The sequence below is a fragment of the Cyprinus carpio genome, chromosome B11 (genome assembly GCF_018340385.1).
Source record: "Cyprinus carpio isolate SPL01 chromosome B11, ASM1834038v1, whole genome shotgun sequence".
NCBI classification, from domain to species: Eukaryota; Metazoa; Chordata; class Actinopteri; order Cypriniformes; family Cyprinidae; genus Cyprinus; species Cyprinus carpio.
This window is the reverse complement of record NC_056607.1, coordinates 19354000-19379700: the sequence shown is the minus strand read 5'-3', so window position 1 is coordinate 19379700 and position 25701 is coordinate 19354000. Positions and strand designations below refer to the sequence as shown.

The 25701-nt window shown below is 34.7% G+C and overlaps 1 protein-coding gene across 1 annotated transcript in view; it reads left to right on the top strand.

Annotated features, from left to right (window-relative positions):
• si:ch211-51h4.2 overlaps positions 1-25701 on the top strand; it is a 113126-nt gene that overhangs the window by 19127 nt on the left and 68298 nt on the right. The window contains exons 7-9 of the mRNA XM_042734425.1: positions 3623-3688; positions 8882-9005; positions 23328-23427. Of these exons, the coding sequence (XP_042590359.1) occupies positions 3623-3688; positions 8882-9005; positions 23328-23427 (290 nt within the window). The remainder of the gene's footprint in view (positions 1-3622; positions 3689-8881; positions 9006-23327; positions 23428-25701) is intronic.

Genomic DNA, 25701 nt, shown 5'->3' with positions numbered 1-25701 from the left:
AAGACATTCATTGATAGACTGCAGCCATGTGCATTATTACTTGTGGATTATTGTGATATTTTTATCAGCTGTTTGGACTCTCATTCTGACGGCACCCATTCACTGCAGTGATGCAATGCTAAATTTCTCCAAATCTACATCTTTGATGGCCTGAGGATAAGTAGATTTTCAGCAAATATTCATTTTTAGATGAACTGTGCCTTTAAATATAATTTGTAACTGATTTAACCCATACAAATGTAGGTGTAAGGTGTAAATTGATGCATTTAGGCTGATTCAGTGATGCTAAATAATGTTATTTATTTAGTTATTAAGTTTGTTTTAATAAAACAAGTTAGTTTAGATTACCGTTAGTTATAATTTTTAGTTTGAGTTTTGAAAGTGAATAGCATGAGTATCCGCCAGCTAGAGCATCACCAAGCCCCCCCATCCAGCTTGGTGCAAGCTTTAATAAAAGGAGTAAAACCACCTTTACCCCCTCACCCCATAATTTGCACCTTTGATGCTAAATTAAAATATCTTTTTCATTATGTGTTACATAGTTTCTGGCCTTTGGCATTTTGGGTATACAGTCTAGCCCATCTCATTTAATTTTTTACCTTTCAACATTATTCCCAGTGATGCAAAGATGAGTCATGCACTTTTGGACACCATCGGGCTGTATAGAGGAGAGAACTTATAGCCTTGAAACACGAGACAGCATTCATAAATTTCACATAGAGCTTTGACAATAAGACTTGTAATTCGCCATGAACTGTAAACTTATTGTACTTTTGTTGGGCTTTTAAATTTTGTTCTAACATGATGTTGGCATTGTGAGCTCACGTTAATGTTGAACTGGCTCCGAGTCAAAAGCTCTTTTTGTATAAGAGTGCCCTGAGGTATACAGATAAGATCATTAGCTCATAAAGAAGCTGCTAGCGTGAAAAGAAGCAGCATGTATTTCCTTAATTTATTTTCTGTCCTCTTTATTAGCAAAAGCGTTTTTTTTAGTGCCAAACATATTCATGTATATTATATAAGGTTTTCTGAGATATATATAAATAATAAAAAATACACATATTTCTAAAAAATAATAATATCCAGAATAAATATAATGTATACATAAATATAAATATTCCTCTGCTTGTAATAGATGAACAAGATGTGTTGATTTACAGAAAGGAAAAATGTAAATCATTTTTTATATAATGTAAAATGCTTGTTCAGTCACAAGGGACATGTCTTCCTGAAATAGCATCAAAATTGTGTACTTTTCACTGGCCAAATGACGTTATTACAATGCTTTGAACATCATAAATCTGTTTTTCTCATTGCCTATTATTATTGTTTTTTTATATAGAGGCAATGATAGATGTTTCCATAAAAGGCTTGCAAACAACAACAGAAAACATCATAAAGCCCAATTGCGCTACAATTTTACAATATTTCCTTTTCTGGTCACTAAAAAAACTACCAGCGGGTGCCACGTGACATCAGCCATTCTCAGGTATTTGCATTTATTACAGGATTCACCATTAAAACAAGATACTGTGAAGAACAGTCTCATAAACATGTCACAAAGGTGCTTCGCTAAAATGTCACTGAACTCCTTCAATTAGGCTGAGCAGAGCGGCTCGTTTAATTTTTGATCAAAAAAAAAAAAAAAGGTTAATGAAGTCACTGAGATGCAGTTAAGAGCTGCTCCTCTCCCCTGAGGATGTACCGACACAAACATCCTCACTGGATCAAAGCATTAAGTAGGTTTTAATCCATATTATGCTCTCTAGACCGCAATAAAATGCAGTGTTATTTATGTGTGAAATGTCAGTATTGCCCCAAACAACAGTTTTAACATTTCACCTCTAGAAAAATGGTGCAGAATAATGAAATAATGGGTCAGCTGCTTTTTGTACTAGTCTCCAATATGGCTGCCCATCTGTTCGGCTTTAAATGGGCCATTATTAATTAGCCGATGTTAGAAATGTAGCCTTTCTCCAGTTATTTTTCATCTTTTAGCCCAATTTCAAGTTTTTGAGTACTTTGAAGGGCTTTAAAGTAAGTTTTAACCAGCATAAATCAATTTCTTTTATAGATTTTCAAGCAAAATTTATTTGTTCTGCCCACGTTGACATTGTGACTGCTGTACCTGTGTCCTCTATGGATGATATTGTAAAACTAAATACAGAATCCAAAATGCATGAGTTTTGCTTGGATTTTTGCTGGGAAAATAAGAGTAGCAATGCACTAAGGGCGTCAGTGGTCATTACTGTGAAATGCCTTTGACACTTAACAGTGAATCATTTGTTGCGCTGCTCTGCATGCCCGGTCATGCAACTGAATGGGAAAGAGCTTGTTATCAGCATTTAGACAGATTTGGCTAACACACATCCAATCGATTCTTTGCTCATTGTGTTCAAGAGGCTTAGCACTCGATCAATGTGCTTCTATGACAGATTGCGTACACTAACCAGTCAAGGACCACAGATCCACACTGTGTTGTCCTGTATGACGGTGTAAGTCAAGGTTTCTCTTTCCCTCTTCTCCTATGTGTTTCCTTCTGTAGTTCATTCCTGCACACAACCGCCTTTTGTACATTGACTGATTGACTGACTCACTCAGAGCTTCAACATTCAATGATACGTTAGTGCCAGATATTGAGAGATTCTGACAAGTTATCATTTGTGATTTTTAAATTAGGAGAGTTTGCTTTAAAAAGACAAGAAATAAATTAAATAAAAAAATAGAGCTTGCCGTGATTCTAGTTTAAAAGTCTCTTTAATCACTCTTTCTTCTTCATGACAAAATATAAAAAAATTGTAATTTGGTTTTATGTAACTTAAGACGTTTTATATTTTATTCTAAATTGTAAACTCTAGTCATTATTTAATACATTTTATAATTTTTTTTATTTATTTAGAAATTTGGCTTATTTTATAGGTTTTATCAGCCAATTTGGCTGTTATCTAACTTACTATTTTTGGTATTTTGGTTTTATGTATTTTGAGACTTGAGAAAATTCTTCTTTATAATCATTTTGTGGTTGTTGTTTATAAGTAGAATTTTTTTTCACTTCCATCATGCTATTATTTTGTTGCTTGTTTGTAGCTGTCATAGTCATTATTTGAAATTTGAAATTTAAATAAATAAATACTTTATTATTAAATTATTATTATTATTATTAGGGGCCAAGCACCGAAGGTGCATAGGTACCTCTTGTATACGTAAAATTTATTATTATTATTATTTAACTAAAATTTTATAAGTTTTATCAATTTCTTGCTATAACTTTCTTAATAGCAAGCCCAAGGCTTTTCCAACTTTTCTTCAAAACAGTTAAAAACTTCATTGCATCACACACAAAATCAAAAATCTGAACCTTCACACATTATACCAAAATCCACTTTAAGGTTGATCGTTATTCCTGAACGTGTGAAATGTTTTAACATTGATGAAGTTTAAAAGTTTGAAGAAGTTTCATAACTTTCAGTGGTCGAAAGATTGAAAATGATGAAACATCTGGCTTTGTCCATCTTTGAGTTGGTGCAGTAAAGGTTCCTGTTTGATTCCTGTGACAGCTCCTCATGAATATGAAACGGTGTCATTATTGTAACGAGTGCTGATAATGAACTTTCTTTAACAGTGTGTCTATCGGGATCAGTTACGTCCTGGCGGGAAGTGAGGCCTACGCTGCACTGTTTCATACCAGGTGAGCTACAACCTTTAATGTAACAGTTGAGATATTAAATGTTAAGAACAGGTTTGCATTTAAACAAGAACCCATTTCTGTTCAGCCAGATTAAATAAATGCATATGCTTCCTTTTCATGTATGCCTTCATCAAACCTTAGGGCTTTTATTTCTTTATTTAGTTATCTCATAGAAAGACACCTAGTCAATCATATTGTTCATTCTCTAGATGTTCATGTTTTATTTTTTCTACTCTCTGCTTGTCAGTCAAATCATGGCCTCAGTGTGAGTAATGTTTAGAAACACTGTTAGGGCTGGAAATTCTCTCATTAGATCGCGCCTGTGGGGTGTTTGATCTCCTAAAGCTTCTCTCGGCAAAAACACAAGCACATTTTTCTTCTCTGTGATGTATTGTGAGAGAACTAAACTAAACAACTTTTGATATCTGAAAGATTGTTGAATAACAGCTGGTTCATATCTATTTTGGCACCCAAAGGACCAGGTTATGGTATTCACAGCAACGAAGCATTGTGTACTTCTGGAGTTGTATTATTTTATGTAAATTAATTAGTGTTTGGGTGTTCAATACTGTTTGGGGTCAGTATGACTTTTTGTTTTAAAAAGTCTCTTATGATCACCAAAGCTGTATTTATTTGATCGAAATACTGTAAAAATAGCAATATTATAAAAAATTCTTAAAATTTAATATAAACGTTTTCTATTTTGATATGTATTAAAAGGTCATTTATTAATGTAATGGCAAAGCTGAATTTGCAGCATCATTACTCCCATCTTCAGTGTCACATGATCGTTCAGAAATCATTCTAATATGCAAATTTGCTGCTTAATGTTGAAATAAATTCAACAAATGTCATACTTAATACTTATATGACACTTCTCATTTAAATGAGATGACAATTAAGATTGTAAAAAACAAGTAGATATTAATCCTCGACAACCAGTTTGTAATTTTCTCATTGTAGTAACCTGTATAGCGACTGCATTTTATTAAACCTAGCACCACTTATGTGCTTCTGTTGAATGTGTTGAAATCTTTAGTCTTTTTACTATTTTAGTAGAAACTAGTGAGGAGGGAATAGGAAAGTCTGAGAGAGAGGGGGGCATGCACTAAAGATGCACAACAGAGAGAGAGTGTGTTCTGTAGTTAATGAAATAAACTGTGTGTGAAATTTTGTGTCATTTTGTTATTGTTGCATTAATACAGGTGACTTATTCACTGAGTGATGAAAAAGGTCTGAGAAACCTTATGTGCATATTAGTATTCTGTTTGAGAACAGGAAGTAAACATGAAAAATTGAATAACCAGACTCGGGATCCTCTCCAAACGCAGCATACGGTGTCGTAATTCAATTAAGGAATGGTCATAATTACAACCTGCTCAAGTTTTGCTGTTTTTTTTTTTTTTCAGTAAGTTTTATTTCTGATGCCTCTAGCATTTTGTTTTGATGTAGTTTGTGAAAATAAAAATTACATTTTAAGTTTAAAAATTAATAAGGTATGGAAAGATAAATCAAATTAGATTAATCAAGTTTAAAAATTCCTCCAAAAGACCATTTATTAAGACTAAGATGAAAAAAAAAATAAACAGTTAATTCTTAAATCCTTGAAGGTCAGATAATGGTCTTGAAAAATGATGATTGCATTTAGTATGATAAAAGTTGAATTACATTGTAAGTGGACCACAGGGAAAAATAATAAAATTAGGACACATTTAAGAAAATAATGAGAATATCATTAATATTAATCATTGAAAAACTGTGCTGTAAACAAGTATTTATTGGATACAGACCATCTATCTTAGTCATAAATTTTCCATACAGAAAAGATCCTTGAATCCGCTGTTGCTGTATTCTTTGCCCTTGAGCTATTTGAACCTTTTAACCTTACAGTTTTTTATTTTAATTAAAACGCAACACACTTTCAGAAAAAAACACCCACTTGAGACAAATTCAGTAGCAAAAAGGTTGATCATTCAGTGCTTTATGTGAAGAAATCAATTGATCTTTTATATAGTTCTAAACCTAGTGCATTCAATTCCCACACACATAAATAATAAATCACTAGATTTAAAGTTAAATTACCTTTTGGTGCTTTGAGAAAGATTATCATCAGGATAGAAATGCAGCTTTTACAGTCATTATGCTTTAGGTGAACTTTTGAAAGGACTCATGGGACTCGAGTTTATGCTGGCAACAGAGATAAAGCTCATTTTGGTGAGTCCATTAGATGGTTCATGAAAATCCAAGTAAAGCACAAAATGAAAATGCTGTTCATACTAACATATCAGTACAATTAAATTAAATGGTAACCAGGGGCTTTATCAAGCTCCAAAAAAGACAAAAATAAATAAATAAATAAAAAGTCACTTCCTAGCAGATCTCGTTTGTGCTATATGAATAGTGCATATGCAAATTTGGTGCATTTTGATTGGTTCTCGAGTGTCTTATAACCAAGTTAAGTCGCACACCATATTTGAATATGCAAACATGAATAAGATTCTAGATTTTAGTGAATACGGACTTAAATTTCTGTATTTTCTGTTTCATAATGCTTTATATTTGAAAAGATTGAAAGCCATTAGTCACCATTGACTATCATTGTATGGAATAGAGCAGCTTGTACATTCTTTAAAATGTCTCCTTTTGTCATATAAGTTTTAAATAACATGAGAGTGGGGAAATTATAAGCTGTTTCATAGACCATACCGTATATGGTTTCATCAAACCAAATAAAATTGTTTTATAATAAATTAATAATATGCCAGACAGCTGTCACGTTTTTCTTTAGTGATATGGAGCAGCTTTATTTTAGAGCATCAAAAGAAGTTTCATTGTGCAAATAATCATAGTCTCGTTCTGTTTAGCTTTGGCTCATGATGTGGGGATGGTGAGGTGGGTGCCTCGAGCCTGCAGGGAGTGGGATGTCACAAACAAATGTGTGCTGTCGGTACTCCCATCTGGGACAGGATACTGTCATTCGGAGTCTTTCATTCTTGCTTTCTTTCTGTATCATTCCTGTTTGTCGCTTATTTCTTCCCTCAGCAGCTTCACGACTCGAAGCATAGTAAGAAAATGTGCTAATGAAGTTCTAAAAACGTCAGAAAAATGCAGAGATGAAGTTTATTGATTGGTCAGTTGATGCTCTTTTTGTAGTATTCAGAGAAATGTGGGGCGCAAAGGTGACAGACTGATGAAAATGGCAACTTAAATATCAGAGGGCAGTATCAATATGTCAGAAGCATTAGAAATTTATTTGCAGTTGGAAACAATTTATTGATAGATTTTTTGTTTTTGTTTATCCTGTTGTGAATTCCTTTTGCGGCCCAAACTCAAGGCTACGACTCGTCAACAGTAAAATTACAAGTTCTGACTGAATCGTATCTCAGATTGTGTTTAGTTCTCTGAGCGTTATTTGTTTACCTCAGGTTGTAGAAGTTAGATATGCGAATGCCTGAGAATTCAAAAGACATCTGTGCTACTTTTGATTGATATTCCAGTGCTATTTCACACAATAATAGTGCTTTGATATAAAAATTATAATTAAAGTTTATTTGGAGTATTACTTGTGCACAATGCGCATTTCTTAATGTTAAGCCTTAAATGTGTTTTAATGACACTGTTGATGAAGATTGCATGATCTTTGAACAATATCGGTCTTTAAATGCGAGATAAGTGCATTAGGTACAAAATTAGTTGTTCCAGTTTAGCAGACTTTAAGTATACCAGTTTAATATACTAAAAGTACAATTGCATGGTATTTTTATGAAGTACATACCTGTATTTGTAGTATACTTAGCATGAAATACATGTATTTTAAATACATTTGAGTATATTTGTTTTCCACTAGGGATATATAGTGGAATATATATATATATATATATATATAATATGAAGTTGTGCAGATGGATATTTTTGTTGTGGTTTATTCTTATTCTAAAAAATGTCTATGTAAAATCATTAAAACCTTATAAAACTATGAGAATTTATGGTAATCAGCAGAAAACACAGAGGTTTTCACATCTTTACTGTTACCTGCAGAATTTCTTAGTAATTGCACTTATTGCCACAAAAGTAATTTATTTTTCAACACCCCAGTAAATACTTAACCTGAAAATTATCCACTCAAGGCGGCTTGCACCACATCGATGGCTAAATGCTTCATTAAGAACACATCATAGGCAGATGCCTGTGACCAAGGGTGGAAAGAGAGAGAGAACGAGCGAGCGAGACAGTGAATGTAAAGTGATCCTGCAAGCACAAATCAATAGGTTATTTCAGCCCTGGTAGAGTATTCGCAGTTCTCAATCCATTATAAAACTCATATTTATCTGTGGGATATGGTGGTCTTGCTGAATTGAGTTCATAAATAAGTTTGCTTTGCTCTGGGACAGTAGAAGTAGTTTGACCTCTGTCCACAAACAGAGATAATAATGTTACAGGAATACTGACGAAAAACTCTCAAAATACTTAATAAAGTGGCTGAGGTCCAAAATTGCCCTTGGCACCATAGTTATGCCTTCATGTAGCAAAGAATGTGTTTACCCTTATAAAAATTGATTCTATTATGGAAACTAAGATGATATTATGCAATTGGCAATGCCCCAAACCCTCAGATTTAAAAGAGTGTATTGATGAAACCATTGAGATTTCATCATATGAAAGCATGCTGGGAAGACTTTGCAATGAGGAAAAAAAATTGGGGGGGGGGGGGGGGGGGTGACACATAAAAATGAATTTATTGTGTAAAACTGTGTACCACACAGTCCTTTAAGGATCACTGTCCCATGTCCTTGAGTGTCTGTGTTATGTATCATGCATATGTTTTTTGACAGTGCTTTTCTTCTGAACGTATTTTTGCAATAAAAATAATGGAATCATTTGTGAAGTGCACTGTATTACAGAGCACTGGATCAGACAGACACTTCAAAACAATTACCTGCCCCCTGTTGTCTTCTTTAGAGAGGAGAAATGTGCCTCTCCTCATTCAGGATGTGATTTAGAGAGACTAAATCTATGTTTCACAGGGAAATTGTAAAGAATACTTGTCTTACAACTGTATTGTGCTCTTGTCATTTCCTCTCGCTGTAGTCTGTAATTTTGAGAGGTGGTGTTTGGTATTATTTGTAGTTACTGAAGCTGTAATTTAAAACAATGGGGGATAAGATGACTGTTTGCCTGATTTTGCTTCTGCAGTCATGTCTACGTGATCCCTGCATTTACATGGACGCTCTCATTGGGGATTCTTCTGGCCCAGATCATCATTCAGCCCATCACGTCACTGCTGACACTCCTCAAAGGAATCCTGCTGGTTATTACTGTGAGTTTTGATATAAAATGATACCTTCATCATTTGATTGTTTTTATGCTCACTTCTAGAACAGATTTATATGGAGGACCAAAGAAATATTAAAAAGAAATACGTAAATATATAAAATACATATAAATAGATACAAATAGGATGTATTAAATGATAGGAAAATAAATAAAGTAATATGTGACTTAATAAAACAAATATAGTTCATTTTTAATTACATTTAATCCTATTTTTAATCCTTGATTATTTTCTGCATTACTTTATTTTTTTTTTCATTCTTTTAAACTTTTAATTTTAGTTTTTTATTGTTTTGTACAGTTTATGAAATCAGGAAATTGTTAATACGTGTAATAAATATAATATAATATTTATATACTGTTAAACTGTTTTTATTATCAGATCTTTCTATCCACATTACTTGATGAATTCAACAATTTTCTATTGATATGTATAGATTCCTTGTTTGATTTATTTATCATTTTCTCAAATTATTATTAAGTGTCACATTTGGACAGGCTTTAAAAAACAACTCTGTATTAAACATATGAGTTGTGACATGAAATGGCACCAAAAATGGTCGGTAAGATTTTCTTCTTCTATGCTCATGAGGCTGCATTTATTTGATCAAAAATACAGTAAAAATAGCAATTACTCTAGTCTTCAGTGTCTTCTAAAATGCTGACATGCTGCTCAATAAACATTTCTTATTATTATCAATGTTGAAAACTGTTCTGTACTGTACTGCTTAAAACTTTTCTGGAAACTGTGAAAAATCTTTTTTTTTTTTTTTTTTTCTGGATTCTTTAATAATTAGAAAGTATAAAAGAACAATTTATTATTTATTTGAAACAGCCCTTTTGGTCTTTACTGTCACTTTTGGACAATTTAATGCATTCTTGTTCAATAAAATTATTAAAAATAAAGGTAAACTAATTAACTCACCCCAAACCTTTAAACATAAGTGTAGATTCCCAGCTCGTTGAGATGTTCTTTTTTTCTAGAAGAGTAACAAAAATCTATAAATATTCATGTTTTACACAAAAACAATTTCAAATGTTTATTAAGATTTTTCTGTGTTACTTATATTATTAATTATGCCCACAGAATGAGTGTTCCTAAATCTGTGAAGGAGCCATAAAGGACAGAAATTAATAAACTGAAAAATGTGGAAAGATGTGACACTGTAGATGTAATGAACAATAATTATGAAATGATAATAGTTTCTGATGAGCTGCTTCTATGACAGTGTCGATGTTTGTGTGTGTGTGTGTGTGTGGGTGTGTGTGTGTGTGTGTGTGTGTGTGTGTGTGTGTGTGTGTGTGTGTGTGTGTGTGTGTGTGTGTGAGACGTCACATGTTCTTTCACTCCAGAGTAGAGCATCACCTCTAATATTCTGACTTTGATCCGTGAGTGACACCTCACACTTCAAGAGGATTCATTCAAATGTAGAACAGCAATAAACAGGTGCATTGAAGTGTCTTGGAGGGCAGGAAGAGAGATTATTAAAACACAAAAAATATAATATTAAAGAATATAATTTTTAATACTGAGTTGGTTTTATCTTGACATTATACTGTGAAATGTCATGAGAGTTCACCACCAGGGATGTGTTGTCTTTAAGGACGAGGAGTTCTGTGCTTTATTCAGTGAGATGGTGACCTGTTTACACCAACCTCACGGGACAGCAGAAAGCGATCCCAGCAGTCTTTTGAGCTGAAGGGAGGAACTCTGTTTTCCCTTTATAATGAGCACATTTGACCCAGCAATGAAGTAAAAAGTTAGAGCAAACCTGTAACACTTCAAACCCAACCCTCTGGGTTGTTTTCTTTAACTCAGCTACTGTTTAAAAATGACTATATGGCTGGCTTAAAAATGGCCCAAAATAGGTTGTAAATTAAAAATCAGACACAGAGGCATCAGCAATAATCAAAAGGAGACAATTTATTAACAAGCTGTTTAAAAATGTTTATTAGAAGGTTTGGTTAAACATTTATCCCAACCACTGGGTCACAACAACCCAATCACTGGGTTTGTCCATATTTCACCCAGTGCTGAGTTGTTTTCACACAGCATTTTTTAGAGTGAAGAAAGAACAGCATTTATTTGAAATAGAATATTTTTGTAACGGTGTAAAAGTATTTACTGCACTTTTTTAAAGTGTGTTTTTGTCTACAGCCAATCAGATTGCTACTGCTGTTTTTCAGCAAGCCTTTGCTAGTTTTGTGTGCAGTGTGCTTCTTCATACGATCAGCGCGTGAACTGTTACTGAACTGTGGGCATGCCTTTGGGTCAATTTTACCTTAAACTCTCTCTTTTACTCTTAAGTCATACTGCTTGGCCGGCACTCCACTGCAATGCTTTGTATAATCACAGCAAGCCATTCATCAAACACCACGACTGCTTCATGCTCTGGCCAGTAAGCTAGCTGACAGTAATTCTTAACCCCGTCTCATCAGTGGTCAAATTCCAGCCCATCAATCACACTTGCTGATGTATTATCCCTGTTCGAAATGTCCATGCTTATCTATAATTTGGGAGGTTATCATTTATGAGTTAGGGTTTTATGGTGTGTGGACGCCCCTCCTGCATCACGCTGTGAATCATGCCACCTAGACGGCCAAGAAGAGCCCCTGATGAGATATCATCTGTGACTGGCTCTTCCGTTTAACAGCGGGCGACATATTTTCATGACACTCCCAATGCAACAGTGATCCATGAAATGCCCTCCATCGAATTGCCAGTTAAAGTGGGTGTAATTTAGCACTTTACTGTAAGTAGCAGATAATTGTTCTTCTGCTCAAATGAGGGCAGGAATGATCATGTCTCTTGTGTGGAGGAATCGATTGTGTGCTAATTGTGGGGCATTGCTGGAATGTGTCATTGGCTAGTAATGTTCCATGATAGCATTAGTTGTGGCTTCATTGTGGGACTGGTTTTGGCCAAAAATATCTGGTGAAAACTGTTAGCCTTCCCATTAATCTCGATGGTGGGTGCAAGGCTGGAGGAAGTACAGTATAGTATGTAACAGTCATTGATGTGACAATTATAATTTTTTTGATTTATTAATGAATTTAAAAATGAAATGTGTGTGTGTGTGTGTGTGTGTGTGTGTGTGTGTACACAATATGCAAATTTTATATATATATATATATATATATATATATATATATATATATTTTGTGTGTGTATACAATACATATTATGCAAATTCTATCATAAAAAGGGTTCTCAGTACTCTGTATCAACATCAACAAGTATCTTTAAATTTAAGATAATTAATTTTTTTAGTTTAAGTTGTAAATCGTAATGTGGAGCTACTTCACAAAAATGTAATATAAATATATAAAACGTTTTACCTCAAAAAGTATTTCTTAAAAAATTTAAGTAATGAAAAATAAAAAAATAACAGTTAAGACTATACTACATTCATGTGCACTCAAGGTGTAAGGAAAATATGTTACTACTTTCTATATGATAGTTACACCACATGACATTCATAGAGTCATAAATTTAAGTGTATTAAAGTGGTGTATAAGTTTTTCAAAATAACAAAAAAATAACATGAATATACAAAAAAGAACATTTCCAAAAATTCATTTTAAATTGAATTTTTTATGTATTGATTTGCTTTGCTTCCTACTTATTACAGTATGTTCCAGAGCCAATCACCTGAGCCATACGCAAATGCACATATACGTCATCTGCTAACAGGGTCTAACCATGGACCTAATCAGCCAAACTTTGATCCTATGACCTTGGTTTTTAAAATTTTCCATGGTTCCTTTCTGTGGGGTGAGCAGTGATGTTAAATAGTTTTAGAAAGTGTGTGCCAAGCTTCCAGTGCAATATGAATAAAAGTTAAAAAGCAGACCGGCAGTAATTAAGAACAGGTGTAGCACGCGTGTGTGTTGGGATTGTGGGCATTACGTGGGAGGATGTCAGATGCTGTTCCCTAATTGCCACTAGCTGAGGATTTATTGTTAATGTTGGACCAACCTCCTTTAACTCCTTAGAGAGAATCATAACCTGAAATATAGATTCATTAAGGATGCATATGGCACGCCGTTCAAATGGGCCCATGAAATATTTCATCTGGAAGACAATTCCTGGCTGGCGAAGGAACAATTGTTGTTAAAATGATTCATAGTGCTGGACTAGAATCAGTATTGGAAGAGCATGACATTTTAGCTGTAGAGGGGTTTTACCGTGTTCAGTTTGTTCTCCCTACATCTCTTTGAGGAAGATCCTTATTTGCCGGTGCTAAAATATGCATAACCACCAATCACAACAAAAGCTGCAGAGAAGTCTGCTGGTTTGTACTGTGTCAGTTTTGGGCTCAAAATTGTTTATTTTATTGGCCATTATTTGTTACTCATTTATACTTACTTATTATTACTCCCAGCCAACAGTAATTTATTACACTTCATATTATATTACTTTTCTGTTACACTCCACAAAATTGGTAATTATGTCCTTTCTTCTCAGAATCCTGACTTCATGTGTGTGCCTCTTTGTGTACATTAGGGTATATTTAAACACTTTTACTTAGTATTTCTTTAGACATAATCATCATTTCTATGTGATTTGGGTTATTTTTATAAGAATACACATTACAAGCAGGTGTAGCAATTAGCTTACTCAAAAATTCTGCAAATAACATATTTTTGATCATTATATGACCAAAATCTACTTTAGATTGTGATTGGAAGTTACTGGGGAAAGTAATATATTTATACAGTAACACATTACTGCCCAAAACGGTTTGTAGAGCAGGCATTTTGCCCGCTTGTGTTGGTTGATAGGATATTGCTGCCACATCTAATAAGTTTCCCTCTGTTGTGTGGTTTCTGACACAAAGAGCGCTGGGAAGGCATGGAGGATTTTGCTCAGGAGCTCATTGCGTGTGAACACTCTGCCTTTTTCAGGTCACTGATTCTTTGCGTCGTCGTCTGTGTCAGGGGCATTAGGAAACAAAGCTAAGAGCACATGGCATTGCAGTGCTGTGTGACTCTGTCAGGCTATCACACCCCACCGACTCACCATCCATTAATGCTTTCACTCTCCCTAATGACCGTTTGGGTGAGATGCCTTAAGGATTGCCACACACACACACACACACACACACACACACAGACATGATACGTTTTACTACAGCAGCTTCTCCTTCCATCTCCTGTAAATGGAAACAGTGTTTATGGTTTTCCTTCTGAAGGGCTGTTGAATAAAACATTTCAGAAAGTTTTGTGTATGTACTGTAGTTGAATTTAAATATGTGACCTTGTCTAGTTTGTTGTGGTACAGCTGAGTAGTTAAAAATAATTACAAGATGGGTTTTGTAAGAGGCCTATGCCAAAAGCATTCAAATGACACGTATCATTTTTAACAAGATCAGAAAATACAGATATAAAAAATTTTACCACAAGGTTTCATATGTTAGCTGTTTTATAAGTACAGCGAGGCTAAAGGTGTCTCTAATGATGCACCTGTTTATGTCTGATCCTTGACGCGATTGCGCGCAGCAGCGCAAAGTTGATTCTGTGCTTACTTGATCTAATATTTTATGTTTTTTAAATTGTGAAAAATGACGTGACATAGAGCCAAGTATGGTGACTCATACTCAGAATTCGTGCTCTGCATTTAACCCATCCAAAGTGCACACACACAGTAGTGCACACACACACACTGTGAACACACACCCGGAGCAGTGGGCAGCCATTTATGCTGCTGCGCCCGGGGAGCAGTTGGGGGTTCGGTGCCTTGCTCAAGGGCACCTCAGTCATGGTATTGCCGGCCCAATACTCGAACCCACAACCTTAGGATTAGGGGTGAAACTTCCAAAAAGAGGACGATATCCTCTTGAATAGTGAATAGCACATTTTTTCTTAAGGTGTGCCTTTAGCCCGTTAGCCCATATAACTGTATCTTTCATGATAATACCATGGTTTATTAAATGCATTGTCAAAAGTATCATCTTAATGCCAATATAGAAATATGGATTTAGTTTATATCACCACAGTATTTTTTTTCTCAGTATAACTAACTACATGCTGTGGTCAGTGACTTTAACGGCCTCCTGGGAGGGTGGTAAGGCCCACAACTGTAACTTCATCACAGCCCCTGCATTAGGCCAAGAACATTTGTTCTTTTTCTTTTTTTCTTAGATGCTGAAAATGAATAGATTTGTATCAGAGCCTGCATAGTCTATGATTGGCCATTCTGTGCACTTAAATGCATTATGAAGTAGGGTTAATCAAGTTTGACTCATGTCAGAGATGGTGATTACCTACGGTTCTTTCTTCCTCAAAGTTCCCAACGATTTTTTGATTTCACAATATGTCAGGGAAAGACAGAGAGGGGGAAAAAAATCAATTTTCTCCCTCCATGATGATTTATTTATTGTCTCTGCTGAAGAGCTCCACTACTCCATCACAAACACACTCCAGGAATCCATAAGGTTGTAACCTCATCATAACAATTCACTGCGAAGCTGGTAAATCACTTCTCCTAAATGTCGCAGCTAGCGTGAGGCCTGACTTTTGGGAGGCACTATCTAGCTAATCAGTGCCGTCTGCTTCGAGCGTGTCTTAGAATAGCTGGCAAAATCTCCTCTGATCATGTAATTCATAAAACCACAATCAAAAGTGCCTCTCAAAGCATGTAAATGTCACCCTGTCGGCTTACGGCCCCGGGTTTCAGGACACGGCAATTAAGCTCAACTACCGCCTGTCTCGCAGCCGAACGCGAGATTTTTGCCAATGGACAACTGTGGGCGATGTGCTAATTCCTCCAACTAGCAGACTCTCCGTTCGCCCCAGCTGTGCCCTACATGCTGCAGACAAATATAAGAATAGAAACAATAAAGCTGAAGCAATAGATCTGTCCACTGCTCAACTTTACAAAAGGGTAGCTGCAGTCGAGATGATCTGAAATCGATCATTTTCATTATTGAGGTGATTTTGAAGGACGGACACGGCGAGACGCAGAGGAAGAGCAAGGCTCTATTATGATACTTATCCCTGACAAACACATACAGTTCACTTAAATTACGTCCTTCCTTTTATAAAGTTTACTCTACTTAGAGAGTGACTTATTTTAAAGGAAATTATATTGAATTTACAGGTTGTACTTTGTATATTTTTTTCCCATCATATCTTTTCAGTTGAGTGAAGCTGAATATGTTTTTTAATACATTCTGTTATAGCATGTTGACCTCCTAAGTTTTAATATGTTGTCTTGTTCTAAACTATTAATTAGGGCTATTTTAAAATATGGAGACATTTTCAGCAAGTGTTGCAGTATTTTTAGTGACTCACATTTCACTCACATGCATTGTCAGCAGCACACCGCAACAGCTAGAAATACTAAAGAGCTAGAGGGGATGCATGACATCTGTCAGCAAACATGTTCTGTATGAAGCTCCACTTTAACACCACAGCACGATGCATCAATAAATAATCAAACCATTTTCTTTAAGCGTGCTGGCATTTAAAAGTGAAGACAGATGCAGTGGAAGTCTGGCAATGTGAATATTTCTGATTGATACTCGTTTCAGACAAGCAAGGCCATTTCTAGAAATTTTTTGTGTTATTATTTATTTGTTTGTTTTTTGTGATTTCTTGAGGTTACTACCATTCTGCCATTCAAAGGTTTGAGGTCAGGAAAGACTTTTTTTAAAGAAATTAAAACTTGTTTTTGGCAAGGATACATTAAATTGAATAAAAGTTACAGTAAAGACAATTATAATGTAACAAAAGATTTCTATTCCAAATAAATGTTTTTCTTTTGAACTATATTAAAGTATCCTAAAATATGTAATATTTTTAATCTATCTATCTATCTATCTATCGATATATATATATATATATATATATATATATATATATATATATATATATATATATATTAAGAAATGTTTTTTGATCATCACATCAGCATATTAGAATGATTTCTGAAGCATGGCTCTGAAGACTGCAGCAATGGCTGTTAAAAGCTAAAAACAAATAAGTTATTTTACATTTGTGATAATATTTCACAAAATTTTAGGTTTTACTGTATATTTGATCAAACAAATGCAGACATATATGCATGTAAAAAATAAATAAATAAATCTTACCAACTCCAAACTTTTGAACGTCACTGTAGCTTGATTATAATTTGTGCCTGTATTTAATAGAATTTCCCATATGACTAAATAAAAGAGTAGCTTAAAATTATGCTGTTTCAGAAGCGCACATATCATTAAAAACCCTAGTAAATGCATTAGAACGTCTAAAAGTTTTTATCAATATGAATTGAAGGGTTTTGTATTTCACCTTCAAGAGTTTTATGGATCCAAGAAAGTATGGAAACCGAAATTTCAAGTTTCATATATATTTAACCACACAGTGTCAGGGTTGACCAATCAGAATCAAGTATTCCATTAATGTGTAGTAAAACACTTTTAATAGTATTATTTTTATAGCCTAAGTAACAACTCCTATGTTAAATTATTATATACAGTATGACTTGATTCTGCATGTATTTGCATTTCTCTCTCATTGATTTGTACTGGTTTTGGAGCCAGCTCTGCACTGATACGGTCCTGCAGAGAGAACTGCACAAAGCAAACAGATCAATGTCAGGAGACCAGACTCTCCGCTGTGCTGTCAGCTGTCTGGCTCAGCCCACATGCCCCAGTAGAGTAGCTGTACACCCCTAGTGTTTGACACTCTCTGTGCAGCTCTATTAATAAAACATCAAAGCCTCCAATGTGCAATAGCTGAATTGCTGTCCTTCAAAATGGACATCCGAAAAGTTCACTACACTTTTATTGCGTATTATATTGTGTGAAGGGACCAGAAATGACCTCTTTGTCTGAGAGCTGCTGTACGCTCTTTAGTATTGCCTCACTCAAAGACTCAAAATAACAGCCATTCTTTTGCTCTTACCTGAGGTTTGTGTCCCATTTTGCAAGATGGTCAAGAGAGTATTTATACCTCACCCTTTGAGAGGCATAGATAAAATAGGCCATTTACACTGCATCACTGCTTCAGCGGGCAGCCGCTTTCGTTTTTCACTTTTAGGAACTCGTTTTTCTGCTTTGTCTCTCAAATATGAGCTAATTGTGTTTAGTGGAATATAATCGAGCTTGATATAACAAATCAGTCAGAATATCCCACCGCTGGATAGTCATGACTTTTCTTTTCGTGAAATAATCAATGTTGCAATAAATATGTTGCTTTTTCACTTATTTTCAGGTGAGGAAGAGCATATTTGAAGAATGAAAAATATTTTAGCGGCTTGCTCAGTTTACTTTATTAATGAGCTAAAGTTACAACATCAGTTCTTTATATTCAATTCACTTCAGTTTGGACGTTTGTGTTTGAAATAAATGCATTTCAAATACATTTAGTATATTTATTTTTCATTGAGGATTGCCAAAAGAAATTTATTTAGTTGAGTCTGATTTTATTGGGGTTTACTTAATTCAGTTAGGTTTCCACTATTATAATTTAAAGATAAGTACCCCAATTCTCATTAATTTCATTAAAAATAGCTATACAGTACATATTTGTTTGAGTGGATTTGTACAAAGCTTAATTTCATTGACATTAACATTTACATTAATTTCATTGATATATTTTTTAGTGGCAATCTGATAATCTTCCCCTCAAATCTCTCAAATGTTCTGTCACATACGCTACTGTTCAAAAATTTTTTTAAGATGTTGTTCTTTTTACTGAGTAATGAATATATTTATTCAGCAAAAATTCATTAAATTGATCAAAAGTGACAGTAAAGACTTCAAAATTTCAAATAAATGTTGTTCTTTTGAAATTTCTACTCAAACATTATTCTAAATTCTAATAATATTTCACAATATTACTGTATTTTCGATTTAAAAAATGCAACCTTGTTGAATAATGTTTATTATATGTGATCACATGTGTGTGTATCTCTGTTATTTCACAGTGAGTTCTCCATTTTATATAGAAGTTCCCCATCTTGACAGTTATCTGTAAAACACACAACCCGAGTACATTCTTTAGATTGATTGTGCTAAAACATACATGAATCAGACTCTTTTGCAGTGGGTTATGACTTCACCGTGGGCTGCGTTCAGCCGTCAGTTTGCCAAAGCAATGCTGAACTCCTCAGTGAGTGTAACTACCATAATTTGACTTGCGAGATGAAAAACAACTTCTGTTGCTCTGTATATTGCGCTGCAGCTGAAGAGTGAAAGCGAATTTCTGTCATGTTTTCTCTCGCTCAAAAAGCGTGCAGACAAAAGAGGGAGAGAAGATTGCGATGTACCAGGCGAGAGGGTTAGGATGTCGGCTTCCCCAGCCACCTGTCCTGTTCCTCTACCATCTCTTCCTCCAGTCTGATCCTCCGTGAAATGGATTCACTCAGTCCATCATCTGGTCCCCTGTGTGCATTAGAAGATTGGAGCCGCTGGAGTGGCCTTCATGCATTTAGAGAGGATTTGCTTTACTTAGAAAGCGCTAAAGGTGTTTGGTCGACGGATGTGCATTTGTTGTCTTACTATATCAGTTTGTGTACTTTGTGTTTATTATCATAGAGTGAGAGCAAATGTGTGTGTATTTATGGATGCTATCTCAAACGTTGAAGGAAATTGCATTCTTCTTCTCCACTAATGCTTGACATCTGTTGCGATGGGTCAGTCCTGACAGGATAGAGCACCTCTCACCTCCCTTCCCTCGGCCCCAGCCATGCTCAAAACTACAGGAATGGAGGGAAAGAGAGAATAGAGAGAGCTAAGAAGAAATGTTGAAGGGCCGGGGAGATGGGCACTCTCAGACAAAGCCATGAGATTTAAACGAACAGCCACTGTTGGGTAATATGTGCTTTTACACTTCATTTTCTTAGACCTCACTTGAGATGTTTGACAATGTCAAGTTAGAAAGAAGCTAATTACAGTCTTTGCTCAGTCTCCCTTCACTATCCTGCTTTTAAAAGGAAACAGAAAGCCACTTTTGTGATCTTTTTTTGTTTTCTGCGAGAGCTCAAAAGCCACATGTGTGCATCTAATGGAATGTCTTCTCAGTAATCCAGGTCACTTTTCTCTGGTCCTTAAAGTGCCATGTTTACTTACAGACAATAGACTCTGTATGCCAGCTTCGTCTTCTCAGCTTTCCTCTTCTGCTCTTTCAAGAAAGCTATGAATTACAGTTTCACAGAAAAGGCTTTCTAGTGTAGTTCAGAGACAGACCATGTAATTTTTTTTAATAGTTATATTATATTATGTATATTGTATAATATTAAATTGTATATAAAATAAATGCTAAAATAATTGTTTATTTTCTTTCAAAGAAACCTGAAACAATGTATCAGGTTCTCCACAAAAATATTAACACAGCTGTTTTCAACACTGATAATAATGTGAAATGGATCAGTAAAATGCAAAGTACTGTAGTTATTTGAACTTGAAATAATATCTCACACGATTACTATATTTACTATATTTTGATTAGGGTGGTTAGGGTACTGTATGATGATTGAAATCGCTAAATTTCCTCAAACTATTAATAAATAAACAGCAGAATGTTATATTTTCTAATGCAGGAACTGCATATATTCTGACAGCACTGCACAAGCTCGCGGCACCAGGGTTTAATGTCCAAAGCGCGAGGAAAGACTGCACTAAACTTGTTACTCGTCAGTTGCTCAGTAACATTTTTGTGAATTTTTTAAAGGCATGTGAAAATGTGATACGTGCGACAAACATCTTCCCAAATTTTTAATGAGAATCATTTGTAAATCTGCATGTTGTTGTCAACAAAAAGAAGCACTGAGATCCTTCTGCGGGTATCTGCCAAAATAAAACCGAGAGAAAGCAACAAATCCATCGACATTCATAAATGATAGTATTGTAATTTTACTGTTATTCTGTAAAATAAAATAAAAAAGACAATAATAATGATAATAATAATAACCATACAACAGCTCTATTAATACATTTATTATAACATTCACACATAGTGTTCAAACTGGAATCTGTAATTTTAAATTGTTGTTTTGTAATTGATTTTTTTATTTGAAAAGCAGAACAAAACAGTAAAAAGCACATTTGGCAATTTAATAATGCAATGGTGAAAAAAAAAGAGGCAAAATAGGCCTACATGGGAGAAAAAAATGTGAAAAACGGTCCGGTATTAAAAATTTTATTTTGGTGCATCCCTAATTTTGATAAATGCAGCGTTTGAGCATAAGAGACTTCTTTAAAAATATACTAAAAATAAATTACTAAATACATTTTGTAAAAGTTATAAAGTAATTATACCACAAATTACATAAACCAAATGAAATTATATTATATAATATATAATGATATTTCACACTATTACTATCTTTACTGAACTTAAATGCAGATAAATGCAGCATTTCTGAGCATAAGATACTTCTTTAAAAATAAAAATTGTGAAACGTGTAAATATATTTTACAATATATGAAATAAAATAAATTACTAAATTTCATAAAAGTTTAATAATTGTACCACAAATTGCACAGATGAAATTAAATTGTATAATTAATATTTTATATTAAATTATATTATAAATTTGTCTATAAAATAAGTTTTTTAAAAAGACATGTACATTAAAGCACCCACCATAGCTTATATATATATATATATATATATATATATATATATATATATATATATTATATCAATGATTATTGTAATTAATATATTTATATTTTGCATTTTATTTTTAGTTTAAGTAATTTTGTAGGGGGTTTTTTATGTCTTTATAATTTTTATTCTTTTTAGTTCAGTTTTAGTTAACTTATTACATTAAGTAGTTAATTAAAAATGAGATTTCCTTCTTCAGTTAACATTTCTTGTATTTCAAGTAATGAAAACAACTATATAGTTTTGATTTTAGTTAGCTATAATAACCTGGCATCTGCTTTTTCTGTCTGTCCGTCTATGTCGCTCTCTCTTCCTCCAAGTCAGTGAGCTGTAGAGGGAGTGAGATGTCCGCCTTCACTGGGAGTAATTTCATGGCTCTGCATGTGTGGGCAGTGAGATGTAGGCAGGCTGTTTCTGAGGAGCTTCTCATTGCTCTCTCACAGGCACGTAGTGCTGCAAAATTCCGTTAACAATCTCACAGCTTGGACACGGCTGCAAACTGAATCTGGCCGCACAGGTGGGCTGTCATCTCCAGATAGAAGAGCACTGTACTACCGTCCTCCCATGGGCAGCCGTGTATTCTAGCAGTCCAACAATAGTGAGAATTGAGGTTAACACAACAGGAAGGTCCTGTGACTTCCTGGAACACAATAATAACAGCGCCAAATAAGATGAGAATCTCTTATTCTGCATATCACCGAAAATGGACATGCTGCTTTTGATGCATTATGAATGCCCTCTTTCAAAGGTGCAACAGTGTTGATAGATACTTATTTTTATTTTTTTTTACTGCAAATATTATAACATGATATAATGGCTTGTCCCGTTCTCACTGAAATAGTGTTCACTTGTGCTGGTATTTAAAATGAGCTGCATTTAGTAGCCTATTGCTTAAGCAACATTTGGTGCTGTGATGAAATTTGCATTTCATTTGCCTATTATTTTTCCTAAAGAAAGTGTGATCACCCTTCCTAGTATTCCAGTTCACTTATACACATATGAACATGTTAAGACCAAGATGGTTTAATAGCATCTACAGTTGAAAAATGGCATTAAAGTTGAAGAGGTTGATTCATTCATGTGAATCATTTCAAACTCTGTTTCGATTAATCGTTTTAGAAATATCGCTGTTCCTTAACACTGTTAGTCAAAATTGGAAGGAGAGGCTTCCAATTTACTTTACCACATGAACGCTTTTTTTGTGTGTTCCCAAATACAAAACAAATAGATTTAGTTGCACTGGATTAAAATTGCACTGGCATGGCCTTGTCACTTCAAATAATTTAGCTAATAAAAATTATCCCAATGATGCAGCATGTTTATCACATTGTGCTTGCAAATATTATTTCAGCTGTGAGCTAGTCATGCACCACAAATATCCAGGTCAAGGACTATGGTTCTCTTTCACACTCTCTCTCTCTCATCTCACATATTGTATCTCATCTCTTTCTCAGTTTCAGATGACATTAAAAGCTATCAATTTGTGGTAAAACACTTTTTGGTTGTGCTCCCCCAAGGCATTTCCAGTAACCCTTGACAGAAACTACCAAGACATTTGTCATTGCACTTTTTCTCTGCTTTTGTATATCCCTGCAAATGTCATTTGAAATGAGAATCTATTGGTGGGCTGGTTTACTTCGGATGCTATGTGCCGTGCGTCTTACAGCCTGTCATAATTTCTTTGCCCCAAGTGGCCGTGACATTTGTTGTGGGTTCAGAGGTTCACCAAGAGACCACGAATGACTTCACCCAAATCGGGAAGCCTTTTCTAATGGGAACAGTTGCTCTCGGTAAGACAAATCTTTTTTTGGGTGAGGGGGATGGGGGTGGGGTGGACACTTACGGCAAAAATACAATTCCATTACATCAGAAACACAACAATCAATTATATTAATTGAATATACAATCAAATAAACATTAATTCTCTTCATTAGTTTGCTGCTGCTATTTTAGTATTGTTGATTATCATTTTTATTATTTTTTATATTTTATTTTTATATTTTCTCTTTTCATTTTCATTTTAGTTAAAGTTTTAGTGTGTTTTTGTTGGTTTTTTATGTCTACAGTATATAGTTTTTTTAATTTATTTATTAGTTTTTGTTTTTGTTATCTTGGCAACTTGCTGAAATAAAATAGTTTTATTGAAAATAAAGTCAAAATAAAGTTTTTTTTATATATTTCATTTCATATACATTTGTATATGATATATACAAATAATGGTTTTAGTTTTAGTTATTTTAGAACTTCAAGTTAAATTAAACAAAAAATTAGAAATGTTGCTTTGACAACTAGTTAAAATAAAGTTTTAAAATAAGTTTAAAAAATGTTTAACATTTTTTGTATTCTATTTTATTTCAGTTAACGTTTATTTTGTTTAAACTAACAATTTTGTGCTTTAAATTATAGTTGTATTAATGATAATTAATTAATAATTAACAATTCTGTGAATTACTGATGAAATTCTGCTCTCTGAACCTCCCATAGACAGCCATGTAAGTAACACGATCAACGTCCAGAAACGTAGCAAGGAGATCGGTAAAATAATCTATGTGACATCAGGGGTTCAATCGTAATTTCACAAAGCAACGAAAAGACAGCGTTTGCTGTTCTGTGTCAGCCGAACCACATGGTTGACACACGGTTTATTTACGCTTTGATTTGAACGAAAACAACGTATCTGTGTGGTGCAGCAGACACAGAACAGCATACGCTGTTTGCGTTCAGTGGATACTCTCCAAAATGGCGCTACGGTGCCATTTTCGGTTTAGGGAAATGAAGTGAAGAGATCTGGAAACTACAGAGACACCAGTGTGTGTTCATCGCAGCTGGTGTGCTGAGAAGTTAATGAAAGTACCTCTCGAACCTTATCACTGTGACAATGTAGATGTTAGCCAGGAGTCCAGGGAATTCTCTCTCTGTCCCTTTTTCTAATCCTGTTAATTGGCTGCCACACTCAGAGCTGTAAGGTCCTGAGGCAGCCAAACCTTGCTGGCCCGCAGGAGGCTTCTGTCAACAGAACAAACAAAATCCACCCGCGAGAGTCTCACACATAGCCTTGCTCTCATTTACAGCCAAAGCCACTGTGACACCTTTGAATAGACAGCTGTTTGCTCGACGGCTTTTTTAAAGGGCCCAGCATACGCCCCTGTGGAACCTCCAGGCACCTAATGGGCGTCTGCTTTTAAGGAGTCACAAGACCAGGCTTTGTTTACAGTGACAGCAGGGGGAGTCTATCTGTCTCCGGTCCAGCTGAAAAGAAGGGAATGAGCTGGCCCGGTGTCAAAACGAGTATTTTATAACAACAACAACAAAAAAAAAAAAACACCAAAGTGCTTATAATGCACATGTCAGCATACTGCGCGACAGTCGCAAGGTTGTTAGTAACTGCTTTGTTAATGCAGATGCTGTAGAATAGGTACAAAAAGTGGAGCAGTCTCATAAGGGCCCACCGTTTGGTTTATTTGAAATCAGGCTCTGGGCTCTTGGGAGCATCTGCAATTACAAGGGCTCTTACCTTTCGCTGTTCGCCATCTGTGGTAATGTACTGGGTTTAGTCCCCTGCTCCTCGTTCTTATTTATCTTACTGATGATTTTCATTTGGTGCAAGAGAAAACACAGTTGTGACTGTCAGCACTTTTAAGAGAACATTTATAGAGCTGCTCTCAATTCCCTGTTTTTTTATTAACAATTGCTAAAACTGAGAGTAAACTTGTAAAATGGATTCCGACTAATTCTGATTGGATGAACCTCATTCGAAGCAGTTTTAAAATGGCAGTAAACTGATGACTGTGACCACACGTTTTATATTAATGCAGCAAGTTGCTGTATGGCAACTGTAAACAGCCTATAGTTAGTCTAATGAACATTGTGAGTTGACAGGAGACTTTCTTTTTTTAATACACTTAAAAACTACTTTATTAGATTTTTTGCCTCTAAACCAGGCATAGTCAACCTCCAACCCTGAAAAAAAAAACAACTCACATTTCAGCACCAACACTAAAAAAAAACCTCACTTATAAGTATCAAAACTAAACCCTGCAGCATGGATCAGCTTGTTCAGTTGT